Here is a 25,981-nt window from a genome sequence, read left to right on the forward strand (position 1 = left end):
TATTTCCTAAAAGTGGACCATACCAGCAGAAATTCTTATTCGCAGTCTTTTCTTCAGTTTACTTGTGCTTTACTGAGATTCTGCTGATGAAAAGACTGCGAATAAGAATCATTTCCCAAAACTGGGCCATCCCAGCAGAAATTCTTATTCACAGTCTTTTCATCTGCAAACTTTTACTTTACTGAGATTTTGGTGATGAAAAGACTGTGAATAAGAATTATTTCCTAAAACTGTACCATGCCAGCAGAAATTCTTATTCGCAGTCTTTTCTTCAGCAGACTTCCACTTTCCTGAGATTTTGTGATGAAAAGACTGCGAATAAGAAATACAAAACAAAGCATGAATCACTAAGCCAAACCAGTTTAACATTCATTTTGCCCAATTTGTCTTGTTTTACAGTTTCATAATGCAAATTCTCACAATGAATAAAATTGAACCAATCTCACCTTTGACTTTTCAATATATATGGAACCAGCAAAGTTTTCAGTTGAATCAACAGTGAATAACAACAAAAACTGTAACACACAATATCTGACGTTTCGCCGTATTGTGAGATAAACAATGAAGTTGTCTGCTATAATTTTTTTTATTGATTGGCGAAAAAAAAAATCAGTAAAACATTTGTCTGGATGGAGTATCGAACCACCGACTTCATGATTACACGGCGAGCGTGCTAACCACGACACCAATACATATATAATTCCGGTTACAAAATACGAATTTAAATAATCAACAGAAACAGTTTTCCGCGCAAAAGGCGAAAATTCAAAATGAACTTCCAGCAAGAGACTTGAACGTGCGACTCAACGAATCACGGCGCGGGTACTCTAACCACACAACCAAGTGTCCGCTGACAGATTATCATCATTTATTTTGACTATCAACATGGTTTGAGAGAACTGTCATAAAAAGGATGGCATCTGATTTAAGAAAAGTTAAGATTAACCATAAACATAGGACACAGTATTTTTTTAAATATTAGCAAATAACTAACCAGCAGCAGAGATCACTGAACTGGCACGGCCAGTGTTCCCTTTAACTATTAACTATTTGACTATCAACGTGGCCTGAGAGAACTGTCACAGGATGAATGGCATATCTGATCTAAAAAATTTATGATTAATAATAAAAACATAACACAATGAAATACTCAAAGTATAACAAATAATTACCATCAGTTATCACTGAAACTGGTATGGCCAGTATTATCTTCATCTATTTGAATATCAACCCGGTATAAGAGAACTGTCACAGGATGGATGGCTATTGGTTTTTAAAAAGATAAGATTAATCATGAACACAGTATATTCTAAAAGAAAGCAAATAATTACCTGCAGCAAGAGATCACTGAACTGGCACGGCCAGTATTCTCTTCTTCTATTTGACTATCAACTTGGTACGTTTGAAAGAATTGTCACATGACTAATGGCATCTAAATTAAGAAAAGTTAAGATTAACCATAAACACAGGACACAATATATTCGAAAAGAGTAGCAAATAATTACCTGCAGCAAGAGATCACTGAACTGGCACGGCCAGTATTCTCTTCTTCTATTTGACTATCAACTTGGTTTGAGAGAACTGTCACATGACATATGGCATCTAATTTAAGAAAAGTTAAGATTAACCATAAACACAGGACACAATATATTCGAAAAGAGTAGCAAATAATTACCTGCAGCAAGAGATCACTGAACTGGCACATTCTCTTCAACTATTTGACTATCAACCTTGCTATCAACCTGGTTTGAGAGAACTCTCACAGGATGAATGGCATCTGATCTAAAAAAGTTATGATTAATGATAAACACAAAACACAATAAAATAGTCAAAGTATAACAAATAATTACCATCAGGTATCACTGAACTGGTATGGCCAGTATTCTCTTGAACGGTTTCACTGTCCATCACATAATCAGTTTTTGAAGCTTTACTAAAACATCTCTTTCGATTTCACAAAATAAAGCGTTCATATGGGAACGGCTATGAGTACATCTGTTTCTTCGTAAAAACACGATTAGTTAAATAGAACTTCAATACGATGGTTCTTGTCGTCATTCTTACTTAAGGGAAAACAAATTCAAAAAAAATTGCTGCCACTGCAGCCTGCAAGGAGTAGCGGCTAAGCAAGGACGCCAAGGAGGAGCATGGGCTACTTAATCTAGAGGACGGGAATCTCCGAGGTTTCCTATGTCGGCTGTGTAAATTTTTTTACATCAGCAGCAAAAAAAGCACAAAAAATTATTAGTTAACTTAATAAATGTTCCTATACTTGTAATTAATAGTTTGATATATATTTGTAATTTCCTTAGAGTTGAAAGGAAAGAAAGTCGTTTCACCGGTGCCACCTAGCGGCCAAGTCCCAGAAGCTCTTTCAACTGAAAACAACAAACTTTTCTATAATAGCAGTCGACACTTTGTTTTGTTTTGGTTATAGCAGTCGACACTTTGTTTTGTTTTGGTTAGATTAACGTGGTATGGTCCAGTTTTAGGAAATTTTTCTTATTCGCAATCTTATCATCACCAAAATAACAGTAAAGTAAAAGTTTGCTCATGAAAGACTGTGAATAAGAATTTATGCTGGGATGGTCCAGTTTCAGGAAATAATTGTTATTCACAATCTTTTCATCAGCAAAGTCTCAGGAAGGTAAAAGTTTGCTGGAGGAAAAGACAGAAAATAAGAATTTCAGTCTGAGTGTTACACTATTGGCAAAAAAATATCTTCTTCGCATTCTTTTACACAGAAAACTTTGGAATCGAGGTGTGGGGAAAAGTACGGCAAATAAATAATCGACAGGGTAAAAGATTTGACAATTCTGTTTCCGATTTCAGTTAGGATAGGTCCAAGCAAGTGAAGCTGTTATGCGTTATATAATTATGGGTCAACAACGACGGCACGCGTCTCGTCTCAACGCGATCTACTTGGGTATGATGAGATGATAACATATCAATCGATGGTTCATCAAACAGATATCAAATGGTGGTCCAGTGGTTAGAGTGTTCGCTAATCATGACAGAGTACTCGGGTTCAAACCCCGAGAAATGGACCATTGATTTCCAACAATTACAAACAAATTTCAAAATTCATCAAAAATTGTCACTTGAACCGGGATCGAACCTCGGACTTCTAGCATTCTAAGCGAGTATGCTAATCACTATATCATGAGGTGATGAAATGTGGCAGCATAGCAGGGTTTATATGCAGAATCGTGAGTCGACGTTGGCATGCGTCTCGTCTTTCACGGCGAGCCGCATAGATGACATGTGTGTGTGTGCCGAGTCACTTGAAGTTGAAGTAACAGTCACATATCAATTGGTGGTCCAGTGGTTAGAGTGTTCGCTAACCATGTCAGATGACTCGGGTTCAATCCCCGGTATGAGTGACCATTAATTTCAAATAATTACTTTCAGTTCATTAAAATCGAATGTGACTTGAGCCGGGTTCGAACCTCGGACCTCTCGCATGCTAAGCAAGCACGCTAACCACTATACCATGAGCCGATGAAATATGGCAGCATAGCATGGGTTATATGCAGAATAATGAGTCGACGATGGCTTGCGTCTCGTCTCTCACGGCGAGCCGCATAGCTGTGTGTGACATGTGTGTGTGTGTAAGTGTGTGCCGAGCTACTTGAAGTTGAAGTTGATATCGGACATCAATTGGTGGTCTAATGGTTAGACTGTCTGCTAACAACGCAGGAAGACTCGGGTTCAATCCCCGGTATGAGTGACTATTAATTTCCAATAATTACTTTCAGTTCATTAAAATTGAATGTGACTTGATCCGGGATCGAACCTCGGACCTCTCGCATTGCAAGCGAGCACGCTAACCACTATAACATGAGGTGATGGAATGTAGCAGCATAGCAGGGTTTATATGCAGAATCATGAGTCGACGATGGCATGCGTCTCGTCTCTCACGGTGAGCTGCATAGCTGTGTGTGACATGTGTGTGTCGAGCCACTTGAAGTTGAAGTAAATATGTGATATCAATTGGTGGTCCAGTGGTTAGAGCGTTCGCTTACCATGCCAGAGAACTCGGGTTCAATCCCCGAGATAAGCGACCATTAATTTCCAATAATTACTTTCAGTTCATTAAAATCGAATGTGAAGACTTGAGCCGGGATCGAACCTCGGACCTCTCGCATTCCAAGCGAGCACGCTAACCACTATACCATGAGCTGATGGAACGTAGCACCATGGCAGGGTTTATATGCAGTATCATGAGTCAACGATGGCATGCGTCTCGTCTTTCACGGCGACCGCATAGATGACATGTGTGTGTGTGCCGAGTCACTTGAAGTTGAAGTAACAATCAGATATCAATTGGTGGTCCAGTGGTTAGAGCGTTCGCTAACCATGCCAGAGAACTCGGGTTCAATCCCCGGGATAAGCCACCATTAATTTCCAATAATTACTTTCAGTTCAATAAAATTGAATGTGACTTGATCCGGGATCGAACCTCGGACCGCTCGCATTGCAAGCGAGCACTCTAACCACTATAACATGAGGTGATGAAATGTAGCAGCATAGCAGGGTTTATATGCAGAATCATGAGTCGACGATGGCATGCGTCTCGTCTTTCACGGCGAGCCGCATAGATGACATGTGTGTGTGTGCCGAGTCACTTGAAGTTGAAGTAACAGTCACATATCAATTGGTGGTCCAGTGGTTAGAGTGTTCGCTAACCATGTCAGATGACTCGGGTTCAATCCCCGGGATAAGCGACCATTAATTTCCAATAATTACTTTCAGTTCAATAAAATTGAATGTGACTTGATCCGGGATCGAACCTCAGACCTCTCGCATGCTAAGCGAGCACTATAACCACTATACCATGCGCCGATGAAATACGGTAGCAAGCCATGGGATGGATTGATGTAGTGTGTGGATGCGCACTATAAAAGCACCAAAAGTCGCAACGACAGCAGTTGTATGGAGTTTCAACTTGGAATGAATATCAGTTCTGATAGTGTAGTGGTTAGAGTATGAGGTGAGGACCGTGTTGCAACGCTATCGGACCCACCAAGTATTCGAAGCCATGGTTCAAACCCAACACTCGATACAAATTAATAGAGGACATTGTGTGATAATTACCAATGGAAAAAACAAATATCTCCAACCCCCAACCCCCCACTTGGTTCGAACCCTCGTGGCGCTCATGTGGTATGTACAGCGGCAGCTGCGAGATGCAGTTGAGAGTACCGAGCAGAGCAGAGAGATGGATGAGTGTTTGAGAGTGGGGTGAAGCGCCTTAAACGATGAATGCGCCTCGACTCTAATCTTTCGCACCTGGATGCGTCTCGCCGCTACAGACAAACAGCAAAGCGGGATGCACAAACAAACAAACGTACAAACAAACAAACAAACAGTTTCACAGACAAAGTCAAGGTTGAATGGGACGCACCGCGGGTTGTTGCAAAGAGACTAGTATACCAGATGCCCGTCCAAGGACGGCGAACCACCTTGCTAGACGCAATCACCCAAGCGCACAGCACAGCACACATGGAGCAAAACGCCACTCGTATAATCCCACTGCCCGATTCCTTACTGCCCTGGACTTAGTTTTTCATCCATTTATGGACTTATCATCTTCCACCGTGAGCCAGTCGGTATTTTTGGTTTTTTTTTTGGACTTGGTTTTTTTCGTTGCAACCAAGTATCGGTGGCATTTGGGTTTATTTTTGGGACTAATATTTTTCAGAGTTCGGTTGTGTTGGACTTGACACAATTTTGGGTATTTGGGTATGATTTTGGAATTGTACTTTTTTCGTGGTATTTTGGTTTCATTTTAGGACTTAGTCGTTTTTCTCTGTAACCCCGTTGGGATTGTAAGGTTTTTTTGGACTTGTAATTTTTCTAGGGATTTGATACCGGGGACTTGTGTTTTATTCAGAATTTGGATGTGTTCCACTTGACATTTATTCATATTTACTGTAGTTGTTCCCACTTTACTTGACCCATCTATTTATCCCTTACCTATTGATTACCTGCCCGTTTATTCTTCAATTATTGGATACTGGCTTAAGTATCGTTTGAACACTGGTCCGCTGAATCCTGAATCCGTCACTCTAACCACTGAGCCATGGAGTTGTGAATGAATGTTGCAAGAGTTGCTATAAATCGTCGATTAATGTGCGGACAAAACTGTAACAGTGTCAAATCTTTATTCATACCCAACTTGCGATTTATTTATATAACATATTTTGGCAACTTATTGTTTTTTGCCAAGAGCGGGTTTGAACCGACAACCTTTGGATTACCAATCCATTGCTATAACCACTACACCAACCGTGGTGTATATAGTCAAGTTCTGACGTGACCAGGTGGATAGCGCATACTTACACATGGTCATAGTTATCACCCAGCGTGAGAAAAAGCTTTTAAATCCCATTGGAATTGGACTTTATCGATATTGAGACTATTTACTTCATTACACATTTTTTCGCTGAGAGTGGGTTTGAACCACCATTCTTTGAGTTGTCAATCCAGTGCTATAACCACTACACCGACAGCGATATCTCGTTTCACGTCTCGATGTGAACAAATTGATAGTTCATACATCTATATTGTCATATTCAACGAAAATAAACGAAGAAGGCTGCATTATTTTAAGCCCGGCGTGAGCAACGTACGGTAAATTGTTTTAAGCCCGTCGTGGGTGAAATAGGGATAATTATTTTCAGCCCGCTGTGAGTGAAATAGGTTGAATTATTTCCAGCCCGTTGTGAGCGAAATTGAGTGAATTAGTTTAAGCCCGGCGTTAGCGAAATAGAGTGAATTATTTCAGCCCGCTGTGAGTGAAATAGGGTGAATTCTTTTCAGACCGTCGAAAGTGAAATAGGGTGAATATTTTTCAGCCCGGTGTGAGCAGCAAAGGGTTTAATATTTTCAGCCCGTCATGATCAATGTAAGGGGAATTTTTTTCAGCCCGTCAAGAGCAACACACGGCGAAATATTTCCAGTCCGGCGTGATCAACCTGGGTTGACTAATATTAAGCCAGTAAAAGGGAAATAGAGTGAAATATTTTCAACCCGCCGCGAGTGAAATAGAGTGAATTATTTTCAGCCCACCATGATAAATGTGAGATGAATTATTTTAATCCCAGAGTAAGCAATATAGGGTGAATTATTTTCATCCCGCCCTGAGCGAAATAGGGTGAATTATTTTGAGCCTGGCGTGATTAACGTTGGATGAATTTTTTTAAGCCTTGACTTAGCAATGTAGGGTGATTTATTTTCAACCGGTCATAACCGGAATAGAATGAATTGTTTGCAGCCCGTCGTGAGCTAAATAGAGTCAATTATTTTCAGCCCGCCATGATTAATGTGAGATGAATTATTGTAATCCCAGAGTTAGCAACGTAAGGTGAATTATTTTAAGTCCGGCGTAAGCAGCATAGAGCGAATTATTTTCAGCCCGCCCTGAGCGAAATAGGGTGAGTTTTTTGCAGCCCGGTGTGAGTGAAATCGAGTGTATTATTTTAAGCCCGTAGTAAGCAACGTATGATGAATTTTTTTTTGCCCGTCGTAAGCATCGTAGTGTGAATAATGTTCAGCCCTCCGTGGACGAAATAGGGGAATTAATTTCAGCCCACCGATAGCGAAATACAATGAATTTTATGCCCGGCGTGAGCGATGTAGGGTGAATTATTTTTAACCCGGCGTGAGCAATGTAGGTTTAAGCATTATCCGTCCAACAATAGCAAAACACGGCTGAATTATTTATGGCCCGGTGGAAGCAATATATAGGGTGAATTACTTTTAGCCCGTCGTGCGACAAATAGGCATTATTATTATCTGCCCGGAGTGAGCCAAATCAAAATAATGAGTAGACAACGGATTGCGTCTCGTCTCTCACGGCGAGCCGCATAGCTGACATGTGTAAGTGTGCCGAGCCACTTGAAGTTGAAGTAACAATCAGATATCAATTGGTGGTCCAGTGGTTAAAGAGTTTGTTAATCAAGCCAGAGGACTCGGGTTCAATCCCCGGAATAAGTGACCATTAATTTCCAATAATTACCTTCTGTTCATTAAAATCGAACGTGACTTGAGCCGGGTTCAAACCTCGGACCTCTCTCATTCTAAGCGAGTACGCTAACCACTATATCATGAGACGATGACATTTGAAAGCATAGCAAGTTTTTTATGCAGAAACATAAGTCGACGACAGCTTGCGTCTCGTCTCTCACGGCGAGCCACATAGCTGACATGTGTGTGTGTGTGTGTGCTGAGTCACTTAAAGTTGAAGTAACAGTCATCTATCAATTGGGTTTCCAGTGGATAGAGTGTTGGCTAACCATGACAGAAGACTCGGGTTCAATCCCCGGGATAAGCGACCATTAATTTCAAAAAAATTACTTTCAGTTCATTAAAATCGAATGTGACTTGATCCGGAATCGAACCTCGGACCTCTCGCATTCCAAGCGAGCACGCTAACCACTATACCATGAGGTGATTGAATGTAGTAGCATAGCAGGGTTTACATGCAGAATCATGCGTCGACGATGGCATGCGTCTCGTCTTTCACGGCAAGCCGCATAGATGTATGTATGTATGTATGTATGTATGAATTTATATAGCGCACTATCGCAGGAATTCAATCCCGATCTAATGACGCTGTTTCGTTTCCAATTTGGAAGATGTGATTAAACACATCACCGTATGTTTAACGTCATATCCTTGAAAGCAATCAAGGATCCCTGTGTTATGCATGCTGCCTTTCTCCACGGCGCGACGCTACAGGTTTTTGACGGGTTCAGCTGGGTATCGAAACCAGAGCCTCATTGCCTTTTTCTAAAGCGTTGACGCTCTAATCCACTACACCACCACATCCCCAGATGACATGTTTGTGTGTGCCAAGTCACTTGAAGTTGAAGTAACAATTAGATATCAATTGGTGGTCCATTGGTTAGAGTGTTGGCTAACCATGACAGAAGACTCGGGTTCAATCCCCGGGATAAGCGACCATTGATTTCCAAAAATTACTTTCAGTTCAATAAAGTCGAATGTGACTTGAGCCGGGTTCGAACCTTGGACCTCTCACATTCTAAGCGAGCACGCTAACCACTATACCATGAGCTGATGGAAAGATGCAGCATAGCAAGGGTTATATGCAAAATCAAGAGTTCGCGACGGCATGCGTCTCGTCTCTCACGGCGAGCCGCATCGCTGACATGTGTGTGTGTGCCGAGTTACTTGAAGTTGAAGTAACAATCAGATATCAATTGGTGGTCGAGTGGTAAGAGCGTTCGCTTGCCATGCAAGAATACTCGGGCTCAAGCCCCGATAAATGTGACCATTGATTTCCAATAATTACTTTCAGTCCATTAAAATCAAATGTGACTTGAGCCGGGTTCGAACCTTGGACCTCTCGCATACTAAGCGAGCTCGCTAACCACTATACCATGAGCCGATGAAATGTAGCAGCATAGCATGGGTTATATGCAGAATCATGAGTCGACGATGGCTTGCGTCTCGTCTCTCACGGTGAGCCGCATAGCTGTGTGTGACATGAATGTGTCGAGCCACTTGAAGTTGAAGTAAACTTGTGATATCAATTGGTGGTCCAGTGGTTAGAGCGTTCGCTAACCATGCCAGAGAACTCGGGTTCAATCCCCGAGATAAGCGACCACTAATTTCAAATAATTACTTTCAGTTCATTAAAATCGAATGTGATGACTTGAGCCGGGATCGAACCTCGGACCTCTCGCATTCCAAGCGAGCATGCTAACCACTTTTCCATAAGGTGATGGAATGTAGTAGCAAAGCAGGGTTTATATGCAGAATCATTCGTCGACGATGGCATGCGTCTCGACTTTCACGGCGAGCCGCATAGATGACATGTGTGTGTGGGCCGAGTCACTTGAAGTTGAAGTAACTATGAGATATAAATTGGTGGTCCAGTGGTTAGAGTGTTCGCTAACCATGACAGAGGACTCGGGTTCAATCCCCGGGATAAGTGACCATTAATTTCCAATAATTACTTTCAGTTCATTAAAATCGAAAGTGGTGACTTGAGCCGGGATCGAACCTCGGACCTCTCGCATGCTGAGCGAGCACTCTAACCACTAAACCATGAGCCGATGAGATTCGGTAGCAAGCCATGGGATGGATGGATGTAGTGTGTGGATGCGCACTAAAGAGCACCAAAAGTCGCAACGACAGCAGTTGTGTAGAGTTTCAACTTGGAATGAATATCAGTTCTGATAGTGTAGTGGTTAGAGTATGAGGTGAGGACCGTGTTGCAATGCTATCGGACCCACCAAGTATTCGAAGCCATGGTTCAAACCCAACACTCGATACAAATTAATAGAGGACATTGTGTGATAGTTACCAATGGAAAAAAAAAAATCTGTAACCACCAATTCCCCCCCCCCCCCCTCACTTGGTTCAATCCCGGGTGGTGCACACACACACACACAGAAACACTGTGAAGCGACAGGATCAGCGATCAGCGCGCAATGAGAGAGAGAGTGATGTGTGTGTCAGGAGTGTGATGCGCCTTAAACGATGGTTGCGCCTCATGTCTCTAATCTTTCGCACCTGGATGCGTCTCGCCGCTACAGACAAACACCAAAGCTGGATGCTTGGTAATAACAAACAAACAAACAAACACACAAACAGTTTCACACACGATGTCAAGGTTGAATGGGACGGACCGCGGGTTGGCGCAAAGAGACTAGTATACCAGATGCCCGTCCAAGGACGGCGAACCACCTTGCTAGACGCAATCACCCAAGCGCACAGCACAGCACACATGCAGCAAAACGCCACTCGTATAATCCCACTGCCCAATTCCTTACTGCCCGGGACTTTTTTTTTTCATCCATTTATGGACTTGTACATCTTCCACCGTGAGCCAGTCGGTTTTTGGGTGTTTTTTTTGGACTTTGTTTTTTTCGCTGCAACCAAGTATCGGTGGCATTTGGGTTTATTTTTGGGACTTGGTTTTTTCAGAGTTTGGTGGTGTTGGATTTGACACATCTCAGGTATTTGGGTATTTTGGGTGTGATTTTAGACTTGTACTTTTTTACGTGATATTTTGGTTTCATTTTAGGACTCTGTCGTTTTTCTCTGTAAGCCCGTTGGGGTTATTAGGTTTTTTTGGACTTGTAATTTTTCTAGGGATTTGGTACCGGGGACTTGTGTTTTATTCAGAATTTGGATGTCTTCCACTTGCCATTTATTGATATTTACTGTATTTGTTCCCACTTTACTTTACCCATCTATTTATCCCTTACCTATTGATTACCTGCCCGTGTATTCTTCATTTTACTTGTTACTGTCTTGAGTTTCATTTGAACACTGGTCCGCTGAATCCTGAATCCGTCACTCTAACCACTGAGCCATGGAGTTGTGAATGAATGTTGCAAGAGTTGCTATAAATCGTCGTTAAATGTGCGGACAAAACTGTTACAGTGTCAAATCTTTATTCATACCCAACTTGCGATTCTTTTACATGACATATTTTTACATACATAGTTTTGCCGAGAGCGGGTTTGAACCGACATCCTTTGGATTACCAATCCAATGCTATAACCACTACACCATCAGCGGTGTATGTAAGCAAGTTCCGACGTGACTATGTGGATAGCGCATACTTACACAATGTCATAGTTATAACCCAGCGTGAGCAAAAGCGTTTCAATATCATCGTAGTTTAACTTTATCGATATTGACACAATTTGCTTCATTAGACGGTTGTTTGCCGAAAGTAGGTTTGAACCACCACGCTTTGAGTTATCAATCCAATGCTATAACCACTACACCAACAGCGGTGTTTGGTTGCAAGTCTTGATGTGACCAAATGGATTCTGCATACATCTATATTGTCATGGTCAGCAAAAATAAACGAAAATGGGTGCATTATTAAATTAATATTAATAAGCATAATTCAATGCAAGTCTCGACGGGACCTAATGGGTAGTGCATACTTTAAAATTTTCAGTATCATCGCCCAGCAAGAACAAAATCGATTTATTTGCATCAGTGTAAGAATTCATCGTTTCTGGAACTATTTGTTTCATTCCAATGTTGTTTTCCTGAGAGTGTATTTGAACCACCAACCCTTAATTTACCTATTCAATGCCATAACCACTTCACCAACTACGTTATTTAAATCATTTTCCGAGGTGACCAGGTGGATAGCGCATACTTACATATTGTCATAGTTATCACTCAGCGTGAGCAAAAGCGTTTTATTTACATCGGAGTTTGCATTTAGCGAAATAAAGACTATTTGCTTCATTAGACAATTGTTTGTCAAGAGTGGGTTTGAACCACCATTCTTTGAGTGAATATAGAAAAGCAAGCTTATCAGCTCGACGAATGGATAGTCGTAAGCCAGTAAACTGTCTTAAATAGCAAATTCAGGGCCGAAACGAATGGCTGTTGCTAACATTTTATTGCTTAATCTCCTGTTATTTTTTCTCGAGTAATTCTGACTATACCAACAGTCTCATTGTTTATGCAAACTTTTCAAAAGAGCAATTGCCTACGGCGGTAAAATTACCAACGTGAGGTTCATCGCCCAGCAAGAACAAAATCGATTTTTTTGCATCATTGTAATCATTCACCGTTCCGGGAACTATTTTATTCATTCGATTGTTATTTGCCTGAAAGTGGGTTTGTTCCATTAACCTTTTTCTTACTAATCCAAATCTATAACCACTTCAACAACAGCAGTGTTTATGACGATTTTCCAACTTGACCAAATGTATAGCGCATACTTAACTTTGCAATATTTATCACCCGACGAGAGCAAAAGCGTTTTATTTACAATGGTGTTAGAATTCATCGGTTATTGTATTAATTTATTCATTAGACAATTAATTGCCCACAGTGGGTGAGATCCACCTACTTTGTATTACCAATCCCATGTTATAACCACTACACCAACAGCGGTGCTCAGAAACGTCAACAGTCCCGACGTCACCAAGTGGACAGCGCATACTCACACATAGTCATGGTTATCGCCCAGTGTGAGCAAAATCGACTTATTATCATCGCTGTTTGAATTCAACGATATTGGAAATAATTGATTCATTAGACAGTTGTTTTCCGAGAGTGAGTTTGAACCACTGAACTTGGAATAATTAAACCAATGTTATAACCACTACACCAAAAGCGATGCTCATTCTTGTTAAAAGTCCCTTTGTGACCAAGTTGACTGCGCATACCTAACACATTGTCATGGTTATCGCCCAGCGTGAGCAAAACGATTAATTGGCATCAGTATCAGAATTATTCTATTGTAAAACTATTTGTTTCATTACATAGTTAAATGCCCAGAGTGGGTTTGAACCATCAACCTTCGTATTAACAATCCAATGTTTTAACCACTACACCAACAGCGGTGATAATGAGTGACAACAGTCCCGGAGTCACCAAGTGGACAGTGCATACTCACACACAGTCATGGTTATCGCCCAGCGTGAGCAAAATCGACATATTATCATCGGTGTGTGAATTCATCGATATTGAAAATAATTGATTCATTAGACAGTTGTTCTCCGAGAATGGGTTTGAACCACCATCCTTTGTATTATCAATCAAATGTTATAACCACTACACCAACAGCGGTGCTCATTAACTTCAACAGTCCCGACGTCACCAAGTTGACAGCGCATACTCACACATAGTCATGGTTATCGCCCAGCGTGAGCAAAATCGATTTATAGGCATCAGTATAAGAATTACTCAATTGAGAGATTATTTTCTACATGTAATAGATGTTTATCGAGAGTGGGCTTGAACCATCAATGATTGAACTACCAATACAATGCTATAACCACTACACCAACAGCGGTGGTGGAAATCAAGTCCCAACGTGATCAGGAGGTTAACGCATACTTACAGATTGTGATGGTAACAACTCATCATGAGCAAAATCGATTTATTTGCATCGGTTTTTGAATTATTCGTTTTTAAGAATATTTGCATTATTACACAGTTGTTTGCCAAGAGTGGGTTTGAACCACCAACCTTAGCGTCACCTACCCAGTGCTCTAACCACTACACCAACAGCGGTATGATTATTAAAGTCCCGACGTGACCAGGTGCATAGCGCATACTTACATATTGTCATGGATATCGCCCAGCTGGAGCAAAATTAAAGTCCTTGGATTTGAAGACATTTTTTTAAAATCGCTACCGATCGCTAAACATCATTCGGTCGCTACTCGTGCTATTCTTTACATCAGAAAGATATTAGCCGACTGTGGGTTTGAACCATCGATGCGTAATCTTTTTTCAGTGATGTCACTCATCGCTCGTTGTAATCAAATCTGTTGGACTGTTTATCGGACAATGTTTAAGGTTTATTCTAAGGTTGTATTAATCGCCCGGCATGAGCAAAGCGGGTGAATTACTGTTCGAATGGTCGTTTCAATCAATCGATTTTTAATTAACAGATAAATAAAAAAAATGTGTAGTGGCTATAGCGTTCATAAACGGCGAAATAATACTTGGCATCATCATTATAAGTGCGATACTTTGAAAACTATCAGTTTTGAAATCCGAAGAATATATAAAAAAATAACGGCTCTCAGCCAGGCTTGAACTTTTACCATTACTGTCCTTAAGCAAGTACGCTAACCAGTACACCATTTACTGATGTTTATTGCTCGTAAAACACTGTTAAAATATTTTTCATTGGCGAAAATTTTGAAATTTGTTTTTTTTTAAATTATTTTTGGTATTTATTGATACACTTTAATATTATTAATTCACGGTTGAGCGCACATGGGTACTACCCCATGGCCATGCCCGTGCTCCATTTTTTGGCCCGTAGACCGAGGCGGAATTTAGTTCCTCTTGGGTTTGAAAAGCTGGGAAAGAAAGGAATAGAAAGGAAAAAGGGATCCAGTAAGGTTTTCAGGGGTTGACTACGGACGAATGGTATAAAGGATTAAGTCGTTTAACTGTGTGATGATGATGTGTTTACAAAAGGACTTCTTTGTAAACAATATTGACGGTGAATACTTTTTCTTTTTCCTCTTCAGTGGCTGTCAGGTGATTTCTGAAAAGCCGTCCTTGCTTTGCAGATTCAGCTATTTCGACTTTCACTCCTATGGGTTTTTTCCCCAATAGAAAAACAATAATGTAAAAAATACTATTAAGTAAAAGAAGTAAACAAAAATCTATAAAATTATTTATGAACCTTCTTTCGATGTTGCACGTGAAAAAGCCACATACAGCTGACCGTGAGAAAAGATAGGCTCCGGGAGGAAAATGCCGACACGATCAAAAGTCTGGCCCTGTGACTTGGTGATGGTTATGGCAAATGCCAACAGCACAGGAAACTGGAGCCTCTTGAGTGTGACAGGAAGATCGGAATCGGTGGGCGACAGCGTCATTCGCGGGATGTAAACCGTGTGACCCTTGTTCTTGCCGGAAGCGATGTCTGCAACGATCAGATTTTCTCTGAGGGCCCTGATGATGAGACGGGTGCCATTGCAGAGACCCTTACGCGAATCAATGTTCTTGAGCAGAATGATGATGGCTCCCACTTTCAACTTGAGAACATGAGTGGGAATTCCGGACACATTAAAGGTGTTGAGAATCTCGGTTGGATAATTGGCAATTTCTTCAGGATCGTCCGAATCAATCGTGTCGATGCTTTTGTACTGATGAACTATTCCAGGCATGTCTTTGATGATCTGATTGTTGATCCGTAGGCAGTCTTCGTTCTTCGGACAGAGAATGGCTCGACTGCAAATCTGCTGAGATACCTCTGGATCCAAAAGAAGAGAAGGAACACCAAAGACGTACTCAATCAAATTCCGTCCAAAGTCCAGAAATTCGGCAGGAATTTCGATGAGATCGGGATTGTTAAGTCTTGGATTCGTTGGCAGAGTACCGTTTCCAAGCTGAATAAGCCAGTCAGCGTAGTCTTGATTGCCGGCCACGGTACGCATATTCTGGGTTAGACGAAGATGACGAAACAGAGGCCACGTTGCGTTATTTCGGATTGTAGCTTCCACCACCTTCACCCTGTTTCCATGTCGGACGACTGGTAAACATTGACGAAAGTCACCACCAAGAAGAAGGACTTTTCCACCATGAGGTATATTTTTCTTTTCCAATTTTTGAAAGAGGAAATTAAAAGCGTCGAGAGCGTGATTTGTCTTCATTGTGGCTTCGTCGGAAATGATGAGAACGGCACTTAAAATCAAATTAGCGAGAGTGCTTCCATCTACAATTTTCGATCTGGTAACTTCGGTAATTGGAGGGTAGATCTTAAATTGGGAATGGTATGTTGAGCCGTCAATCAACAACGTAGAAGCGATGCCGGTAGAAGCGACGGCGATGACTGTCTTCCCTTGGCCTTGCAGTACGGTGATCAGAGTGTTGTACAAAAAGGTCTTGCCAGTACCTCCAGGACCATCCAAAAAATACTGATGGGGAACTGAGTTGTTGTTGTCGTTGATGGCAGCCATGACTTGATCATAGGCGGCTCGTTGACCTTCGTTCAATTGAGTAACCATCAGTTCACCCAATCGTCTCTTTTCTATCCGGGTAATTGCAGTATTCTCTTCGAGTTGAGCTTCAATAATTTGGCGAATAAGCTGAAAGTCAGGAACAGGCAAAGAGAGTTCTTCCATTGTTCTATTGTGGAGAATCAACTTGTCTTGAATCCATTTCAAAGTCAAGTTTTTGGCGACTTCCGCATCGTGACCAGTTCGAATGAAATCTTCCATAAGGTGGGGCAGAGACCGATCAAAGAGATGAAGAGCGTCGGTAGGATTGCAAAAGAGGCAGACATCGACAAAGAGCTGTCTCAATCGCTCCGGCATTTCAAAGGCGGCGGCATCGTCCAAGGTCTTCTCCCAAACGCTGTCGTCCTCCAGCAAATTCAAAGCAGAAGCGGCTGATTTAAACGTCGGTAGAAGGACACCGTTGACCGTGCGGAGATCTTCAAAGCTGGTTGATCCTCTGACGTTGATGAGAAGCAAGCGAAGGCAGTATCGCTCAACTTGACGGACGCCCACGGTATATAAGCGGCCTATGATTTTAATATTTCTTCTTCGTGGTTTCCAATAATAACGTTCACCCGACCTAACGAAACAGAAATGATGGACAATTTCTCGGTAAAAATACTGTCTCGCTTCTTCATTATCCCGATTCAAGATGAACCAAGCAGTTAACGTCGTTTCTTTGGTCGCGGCATTGATGACTGCCTGTTCCTCGTTGCCCGGTTGGAAAAAGACGGACTGTTCAAGAGGCAGATGCACGGCTAGTCGGGTGATGGTATGAGAACGATCGCTGAGAGGAAACTTGAAGATTCTATGGGCGGCTTCTGGCGCGCTGACGTAACGGGTGTCCGTAAAGGTGGAGATTTCGTCCCAAACAAAAACCTGCTCGTTTTCTTCTCCAGCCTGCTGATGCGTTCCAGTTTTCGTTTCAATGTTGCTGCAGTCGTGACCTTTGTACACATACTTGAAGATGTACTTGACAGTGGTCATATTGGCGCAATACTCGATGTTGATGTGACAATCATATTTCAGTAGCAACCAAGGGTTATAAGGAACAACCCATCGGTTGTCCACTTCATAGTGAGTGTGCCCCCTTTTCAAACGATGTACAACACCAGTGTTTCTTCTTTTATACGTCGGATAGCCGTTGTCATTGATCATAGTCTCTTCGTTGAAGTCTTTGGGGAACTTTTTACTGCAGCCCTCTTCATCCATGCAGGGAGAATTTTTGTTGATGGCTCCACACGGACCGTGAATCATGTGAGCCATAACAGAGTCGTAAAGTCTTGGATAGAGTGTCTTGTCGGGAATTTCAGCGCAGATGGTCTTATCCATATCCTCTGGTGTCGAAGGAGCGTCACGGCTGTCGACCCACACCAGCATGTGGCAATGAGGCAGTCCACGTTTCTGAAATTCGATGACTTCGATTCTGGCCGCGGCGAAACCCAATATTTGCTTTTTCTCGATGTCGTCGACCAACTCTTTCTTCTTCAAGTGGAATACTCTTGCGACCATATCGGGACGATCGGAAGCCGTCAAGTAGTTTGGGATATTAGCAACAATTTCCCTCCACTTGGGATTGCAGGTAAACGTCACAAAAAAAGTCGGTTTGCCAAATTTTCCACAAATTGCCATAGCGTCTTGGTAATTTTGTTTCATGGCTCGAGGACTGCCAATAAAAGACGAAGGGAGAATGTAGATCGAGCCAACTGCCAAATTTGCTCTCTCTGCTCGATTGTTGATGTAATCCATCAGGCCGCAGTAGCGCTCAACATGCAGCTCTTTCTGGTTTCGTCTGAGCCAATCTAGGCGACTCCCCTCGGTCTTGACGTAAGAATCGACAAAATACATCTGAGTGACGGGACCCCCAGCCAAAACGTTGTTGAAATCACCACGAACTGATATGCGCGAACTGTAAAATTCGGCTTGCGTCACTCTTGAGCGTGGGCCTCTGTTTCTGTTCGGTGGTCGATCGTCGTTCTCCTCGTCCGCTTCTGGTTCTTGTTCTTCACCTGTCTCATTTTCAATCACAGCATTGCCATCTGCTGCGGCCATTTCCTCACGAATTAAAACTCTGGGGTTGAGCCACAAGGGATCAATCTGCTCCTCTTCATCTTCTTCAACAATCATGGCCATTGCTGCCGCTTCATCTCTCTCTCTCCGTCTGGTGGTGGTATAAGGCATGTTGATTTGCCAACCGTCGTCACCGTTCGGAAATAAAAGTGGGTAACACATCGGATCACACATAACCTTTTTTGTGTCAATCTGGATGAATCGTCGGCCTCTGACGGGAATGTAGAGATGGCCACGAATATCTCTGTAGGCTGGTGGTTCACCGTCAGTGCTTTTGAAAACCACAGCAATTTCGTTGACCGTTGGACAGTTGTATCTTCGTTGGTCGACATTTCTCCTATCGCAAGTGATGATCATGCCGACAGTGTAGTGAGGAAGATTTTCAGCTTCACGTTGAACATATTCTTCTTCAAGAACCTGACGCATCATCTTGTAGGTCAAGGCGTAAGGATTCATTTCTCGAAGCATAGCGTCCAGCTCTTCCATCAAAGTTCTACAACAACCTGACATCATTTCGATATTCGCCCTGAAATCAGTAGCCTGCGCAGAATCCAAAAAATACAAATCAGAGTATCTGGGATTTGCCGTCTGACCGAGAGGAGTAGTTTGGTGGTAAATCTGACCATGGATGCGTACACAGGTCGGGCCGCGACCCGGCGGCGTTGAAAAATTAGCTCCCATAGAGGCGAAAGCATGGGCGCTGTTGTAATTTCGAATCTGCTTCATGAAATGTTTCGATTTGGGATGCCGGTTTTGCAAGAGGCTGGCCAATGGTTCTGGACACGGCTTAGCAGGTGGAAGAATGACATTGCCCTTTGCGCAGCATTGCTGGAACTTCTTGTCTTTCGGCATTTCTTTCGCGAAATGTTTGGCATCACATTCCGAGCAAATCTTGGTCAAATCTCCGCAATCATGCAAGTGAACGCGGTCCTCTGCCACGATTTCTTTGCAAGCCTGCCGATGAGTTCTTGGATTTCCACGCCGGTCGCGTTCAGTCATCAACTGCAAACGAAGAGCTTCGTCTTCTTCATTTTCAATTGGATTAATTTCGCCATGATCAAGTGCATCCCTGGCTCGCAATTCTTCGTTTTCTCGCTCTCGTTGTTCTTCAAGTTCTCGACGTAACTCTGTTCGAAGCCGATCCTCTTCACGCCTCATAGCAGTTTCTTCTTCGTTCTCGGTCGCTCTGTAATCAGCCATGAAATCAGAGTGTTCAACGCGACCTTCCTGCTCAATTTCGTCGAACACATTGACTTGCTGACGAAATCTATCAGAGATGGCGCGCTCTATTCGTTCCGTTGTGGTTTCCTTTTCTCGTACGACTTCCTGGCGTGATGACTGATCCTGAAGTCGAGAAAGATTGCTTTCTTCAGTTTCGTTGTCGCGTAAACCTTCCTGACGGACTAATTGATCACGAAGTCGTGCCACATTTTCTGCTTCAATTTCTTGATTCCGAAGACATCTTTGCCGCAGAGACTGTTCGCGCAGCCTAGCTACTTTTTCGGCTTCCAATTCCTCGTTGCGCAGAGAACTTTGCCGCAGAGACTGTGCGCCAAGCCTGGCTGATTTTTCGGCTTCCGATTCCTTGTTGCGCAGAGAACTTTGCCGCAGAGCCTTTTCACGCAGCCTAGCTGCTTTTTCTGCTTCCGATTCTTCGCTACGCAAGGAACTTTGCCGCAGAGCCTGTTCGCGTAGCCTAGCTGATTTCTCTGCTTCCGATTCCCCGTTCCGCAGAGCTTTTTGCCGTAATGACTGTTCCCGTAGTCGAGCCAACTTTTCTGCTTCTGATTCTTCGTGGTGCAGAGCTTTTTGCCTCAAGGCCTGATCTCGAAGCCTAGCTGATCTCTCTTCTTCAGATTCATCTTGCCGCAGAATTCTCATCCGTAATGCCTGGGATTGCAATCGAGCTCGTTGCTCTTCAGGAGTTTCTCGGTTGCCGACAGCTGTCTTTCCTGCCTGGTGTTGTTGTCTTGCTGGACGCTCTGCCACAGCATCATTGGCAAGAACAACCGTTGAACGATCAGACGTTGTTCTCTGATTCATCGCTCGCAAGATAGATGCCGTTTCTTGTTGACGAAGGGCAGCTTGCCGATCCGCCTCGGCCTGCAATCGAACACGATTTTCTTCTGTTTGAAGAAGACCAGCCTGCCTCTCTGCCTCGGCTTCCAATCGCAAACGATTTTCTTCTGATTGAAAAAGACCAGCCTGCCGCTCTGCCTCAGCATCCAATCGAATACGATTTTCTTCTTCGTGCAGATTTTGTTCTCCGTGCCGAAGAACTGCTACCCGCTCCTCCTCGGCCAACAGTCGAGCACGATCATCTTCTTCATTCTGCTCCTGCCTAAGGAGTTGCTGCCGGATTCTTTGATCGAGCAGCCTAGCTTGATGCTCAACTCCCGTCTCGCTAGCACGGGCGACTCTTTTCCGGTCCGCATCTAACCTCTGCCTCAACGCTCTTTCGTCAGGTGCCTCTGCCTGACGGTCTTCTCTCGCCTTTTGCGCCTTCAAATTCTTTGCAGCCTGATCATCTTCGGGATTGAGCCGACGACGCTTCTCTTCACGGACGAACTTGGCCTTTTCCCTCTGAGCCGCCAATCTAACTTGTTTTGCCTCCGGGTCTTCGAGACTTCTTTTTTCCCTAGCCTTCCTATTCTTCTCATCCTTTTCCTCTCGAGTTAATTCGCGACGCGGTGGCATTTTCAGATCAGCAAAATAACCCCTAATTTTCCAAAAAAAATTCGCTACTATCAGTGGAGGGCTTTTTGGAGGGCTTTTGGAGGACTTTACACCGCACAAATGTTCAAAAAGCTTAAAACTAAACACAAATACGAACATAAGCCGTCGACACCCGGTGCTCAATATCCCAGTGGTACAGCCCGGTTAAGGTTCACATCTGATAAACAAATACGCATCGCAGGTTAGCTCCTCTCCGGTTGTCGACTGTTCGTTACACAAAAGACATACCTCCAAAAATGGCAAAAGTAATACAATTATTTTCATTGACGCTCAACTTGATGCTGACTTGATCGGGATTTCAATCGCAATTGTGGCTGTTTGAAAGCCATAATGCTAACCGCTACACCAAGACCAGCACAAATTGGCTGAAAACCGTCGGACACCACAACTATTAAGTCTTTAGCAGGCTAAGATAACATGCTACGGACTTTAAATTGATGGAATTCGGAAAGTACTTTACTTGAGAAATGAGTGTTGTGATGCTGTAGGAAGCTGGAAGACATCTCGAAGTTGGAATAACCGGCGACTCGAATATTGTAGATCCCGCTGAAGAATGGCAACAAAAAAACACATATTAGTATTAAAACACAAAAGCAACACAAATGCACCAAGTTCAGTGAAAGAAACACAGTTTTGAAATAAACAATTTTTTTTTTTTTTCACGGAATCAGTTTTGAACCATCAACCTCAGTGATTGAAATCCGCCACGCTAACCACAGCACCACGGGCCGATGACATGAAAAATCAATTCGACGACAAAATAGCCGGGAGCTGGCGATTTCTAGCAGTTGTTTTTTTTTTCAAGTAGATGCAAGGCATAGCACATAGTTATCAATCACAGACATTTATTCAAAACCAAAAAACAGAATTGACTTAATCTAGATGTGAAGGATAAACCTCTTAGTACGGAAGCGAACGTTATCCAATACTCCACCGACGTATACCAAAGTATGGAAAATCAATGACCCCAAAATGATATACAGAAGCTAAAATATACTTGATACCTTAAGTTTAGATCACATGATGAAACCAAAACACTGAAAACACAATCAATTCATAATTAATGACACACATAACCAAGATTTACCCACACTTAACAAAGCTTTCAACATTGATGATTAAGACTATATCTAGAAATGGTATCGGAAAATCAGATTACCTTAGAATTCAAATCCTGAATTTAGTCGTTGACTTAAAGGCGGTCGTAAATACACAGCGAAATCGATGAATAAGCCACCAATCAAATGCTGAAATACAAAACAACATGAGTCAATAAGAATTATTTCCTTAAACTGGGCCATCCCAGCAGAAATTCTTTTTCGCAGTCTTTTCTTGAGCAAACTTTTACTTTAATACTGAGATTTTTCTGATGAAAAGACTGTGAATAAGAATAATATCCTAAAACTGGACCATCCCAGCAAAAATTCTTATTCGCAGTCTTTTCTTGAGCAAACTTTTACTTTACTGAGATTTTGTAGATGAAAAGACTGCGAATAAGAATTATTTCCTAAAAGTGGACCATACCAGCAGAAATTCTTATTCGCAGTCTTTTCTTCAGTTTACTTGTGCTTTACTGAGATTCTGCTGATGAAAAGACTGCGAATAAGAATCATTTCCCAAAACTGGGCCATCCCAGCAGAAATTCTTATTCACAGTCTTTTCATCTGCAAACTTTTACTTTACTGAGATTTTGGTGATGAAAAGACTGTGAATAAGAATTATTTCCTAAAACTGTACCATGCCAGCAGAAATTCTTATTCGCAGTCTTTTCTTCAGCAGACTTCCACTTTCCTGAGATTTTGTGATGAAAAGACTGCGAATAAGAAATACAAAACAAAGCATGAATCACTAAGCCAAACCAGTTTAACATTCATTTTGCCCAATTTGTCTTGTTTTACAGTTTCATAATGCAAATTCTCACAATGAATAAAATTGAACCAATCTCACCTTTGACTTTTCAATATATATGGAACCAGCAAAGTTTTCAGTTGAATCAACAGTGAATAACAACAAAAACTGTAACACACAATATCTGACGTTTCGCCGTATTGTGAGATAAACAATGAAGTTGTCTGCTATAATTTTTTTTATTGATTGGCGAAAAAAAAAATCAGTAAAACATTTGTCTGGATGGAGTATCGAACCACCGACTTCATGATTACACGGCGAGCGTGCTAACCACGACACCAATACATATATAATTCCGGTTACAAAATACGAATTTAAATAATCAACAGAAACAGTTTTCCGCGCAAAAGGCGAAAATTCAAAATGAACTTCCAGCAAGAGACTTGAACGTGCGACTCAACGAATCACGGCGCGGGTACTCTAACCACACAACCAAGTGTCCGCTGACAGATTATCATCATTTATTTTGACTATCAACATGGTTTGAGAGAACTGTCATAAAAAGGATGGCATCTGATTTAAGAAAAGTTAAGATTAACCATAAACATAGGACACAGTATTTTTTTAAATATTAGCAAATAACTAACCAGCAGCAGAGATCACTGAACTGGCACGGCCAGTGTTCCCTTTAACTATTAACTATTTGACTATCAACGTGGCCTGAGAGAACTGTCACAGGATGAATGGCATATCTGATCTAAAAAATTTATGATTAATAATAAAAACATAACACAATGAAATACTCAAAGTATAACAAATAATTACCATCAGTTATCACTGAAACTGGTATGGCCAGTATTATCTTCATCTATTTGAATATCAACCCGGTATAAGAGAACTGTCACAGGATGGATGGCTATTGGTTTTTAAAAAGATAAGATTAATCATGAACACAGTATATTCTAAAAGAAAGCAAATAATTACCTGCAGCAAGAGATCACTGAACTGGCACGGCCAGTATTCTCTTCTTCTATTTGACTATCAACTTGGTACGTTTGAAAGAATTGTCACATGACTAATGGCATCTAAATTAAGAAAAGTTAAGATTAACCATAAACACAGGACACAATATATTCGAAAAGAGTAGCAAATAATTACCTGCAGCAAGAGATCACTGAACTGGCACGGCCAGTATTCTCTTCTTCTATTTGACTATCAACTTGGTTTGAGAGAACTGTCACATGACATATGGCATCTAATTTAAGAAAAGTTAAGATTAACCATAAACACAGGACACAATATATTCGAAAAGAGTAGCAAATAATTACCTGCAGCAAGAGATCACTGAACTGGCACATTCTCTTCAACTATTTGACTATCAACCTTGCTATCAACCTGGTTTGAGAGAACTCTCACAGGATGAATGGCATCTGATCTAAAAAAGTTATGATTAATGATAAACACAAAACACAATAAAATAGTCAAAGTATAACAAATAATTACCATCAGGTATCACTGAACTGGTATGGCCAGTATTCTCTTGAACGGTTTCACTGTCCATCACATAATCAGTTTTTGAAGCTTTACTAAAACATCTCTTTCGATTTCACAAAATAAAGCGTTCATATGGGAACGGCTATGAGTACATCTGTTTCTTCGTAAAAACACGATTAGTTAAATAGAACTTCAATACGATGGTTCTTGTCGTCATTCTTACTTAAGGGAAAACAAATTCAAAAAAAATTGCTGCCACTGCAGCCTGCAAGGAGTAGCGGCTAAGCAAGGACGCCAAGGAGGAGCATGGGCTACTTAATCTAGAGGACGGGAATCTCCGAGGTTTCCTATGTCGGCTGTGTAAATTTTTTTACATCAGCAGCAAAAAAAGCACAAAAAATTATTAGTTAACTTAATAAATGTTCCTATACTTGTAATTAATAGTTTGATATATATTTGTAATTTCCTTAGAGTTGAAAGGAAAGAAAGTCGTTTCACCGGTGCCACCTAGCGGCCAAGTCCCAGAAGCTCTTTCAACTGAAAACAACAAACTTTTCTATAATAGCAGTCGACACTTTGTTTTGTTTTGGTTATAGCAGTCGACACTTTGTTTTGTTTTGGTTAGATTAACGTGGTATGGTCCAGTTTTAGGAAATTTTTCTTATTCGCAATCTTATCATCACCAAAATAACAGTAAAGTAAAAGTTTGCTCATGAAAGACTGTGAATAAGAATTTATGCTGGGATGGTCCAGTTTCAGGAAATAATTGTTATTCACAATCTTTTCATCAGCAAAGTCTCAGGAAGGTAAAAGTTTGCTGGAGGAAAAGACAGAAAATAAGAATTTCAGTCTGAGTGTTACACTATTGGCAAAAAAATATCTTCTTCGCATTCTTTTACACAGAAAACTTTGGAATCGAGGTGTGGGGAAAAGTACGGCAAATAAATAATCGACAGGGTAAAAGATTTGACAATTCTGTTTCCGATTTCAGTTAGGATAGGTCCAAGCAAGTGAAGCTGTTATGCGTTATATAATTATGGGTCAACAACGACGGCACGCGTCTCGTCTCAACGCGATCTACTTGGGTATGATGAGATGATAACATATCAATCGATGGTTCATCAAACAGATATCAAATGGTGGTCCAGTGGTTAGAGTGTTCGCTAATCATGACAGAGTACTCGGGTTCAAACCCCGAGAAATGGACCATTGATTTCCAACAATTACAAACAAATTTCAAAATTCATCAAAAATTGTCACTTGAACCGGGATCGAACCTCGGACTTCTAGCATTCTAAGCGAGTATGCTAATCACTATATCATGAGGTGATGAAATGTGGCAGCATAGCAGG

General features: G+C 41.7%; 1 protein-coding gene and 4 long non-coding RNA genes across 5 annotated transcripts; all 5 read right to left on the bottom strand.

Annotated features, from left to right (window-relative positions):
* Positions 1–587: 587 nt before the first annotated feature.
* On the bottom strand, positions 588–1,547 carry LOC124344626. The gene is made up of 4 exons (XR_006919786.1): positions 1,506–1,547; positions 1,173–1,263; positions 995–1,104; positions 588–920 (listed from the first exon to the last, which is right to left on the bottom strand). It is a non-coding gene; the product is annotated as an uncharacterized LOC124344626 (long non-coding RNA).
* Positions 1,548–1,703: 156 nt separating this feature from the next.
* Positions 1,704–2,151, bottom strand: LOC124344628. The gene is made up of 3 exons (XR_006919788.1): positions 2,065–2,151; positions 1,851–1,995; positions 1,704–1,782 (listed from the first exon to the last, which is right to left on the bottom strand). It is a non-coding gene; the product is annotated as an uncharacterized LOC124344628 (long non-coding RNA).
* A 12,792-nt stretch (positions 2,152–14,943) lies between these two features.
* LOC124344537 lies at positions 14,944–21,248 on the bottom strand. Its single transcript, XM_046798101.1, has 2 exons — positions 15,164–21,248; positions 14,944–15,071 (listed from the first exon to the last, which is right to left on the bottom strand). Exons 1-2 carry the CDS (start codon positions 21,246–21,248, stop codon positions 14,944–14,946), a joined length of 6,213 nt encoding a protein of 2,070 aa, XP_046654057.1.
* Positions 21,249–23,375: 2,127 nt separating this feature from the next.
* On the bottom strand, positions 23,376–24,335 carry LOC124344627. Its single transcript, XR_006919787.1, has 4 exons — positions 24,294–24,335; positions 23,961–24,051; positions 23,783–23,892; positions 23,376–23,708 (listed from the first exon to the last, which is right to left on the bottom strand). It is a non-coding gene; the product is annotated as an uncharacterized LOC124344627 (long non-coding RNA).
* A 156-nt stretch (positions 24,336–24,491) lies between these two features.
* LOC124344629 lies at positions 24,492–24,939 on the bottom strand. The gene is made up of 3 exons (XR_006919789.1): positions 24,853–24,939; positions 24,639–24,783; positions 24,492–24,570 (listed from the first exon to the last, which is right to left on the bottom strand). It is a non-coding gene; the product is annotated as an uncharacterized LOC124344629 (long non-coding RNA).
* Between the last annotated feature and the right edge of the window lie 1,042 nt (positions 24,940–25,981).

Source organism: Daphnia pulicaria, chromosome 6, assembly GCF_021234035.1.
Source record: "Daphnia pulicaria isolate SC F1-1A chromosome 6, SC_F0-13Bv2, whole genome shotgun sequence".
Taxonomy (NCBI): Eukaryota; Metazoa; Arthropoda; class Branchiopoda; order Diplostraca; family Daphniidae; genus Daphnia; species Daphnia pulicaria.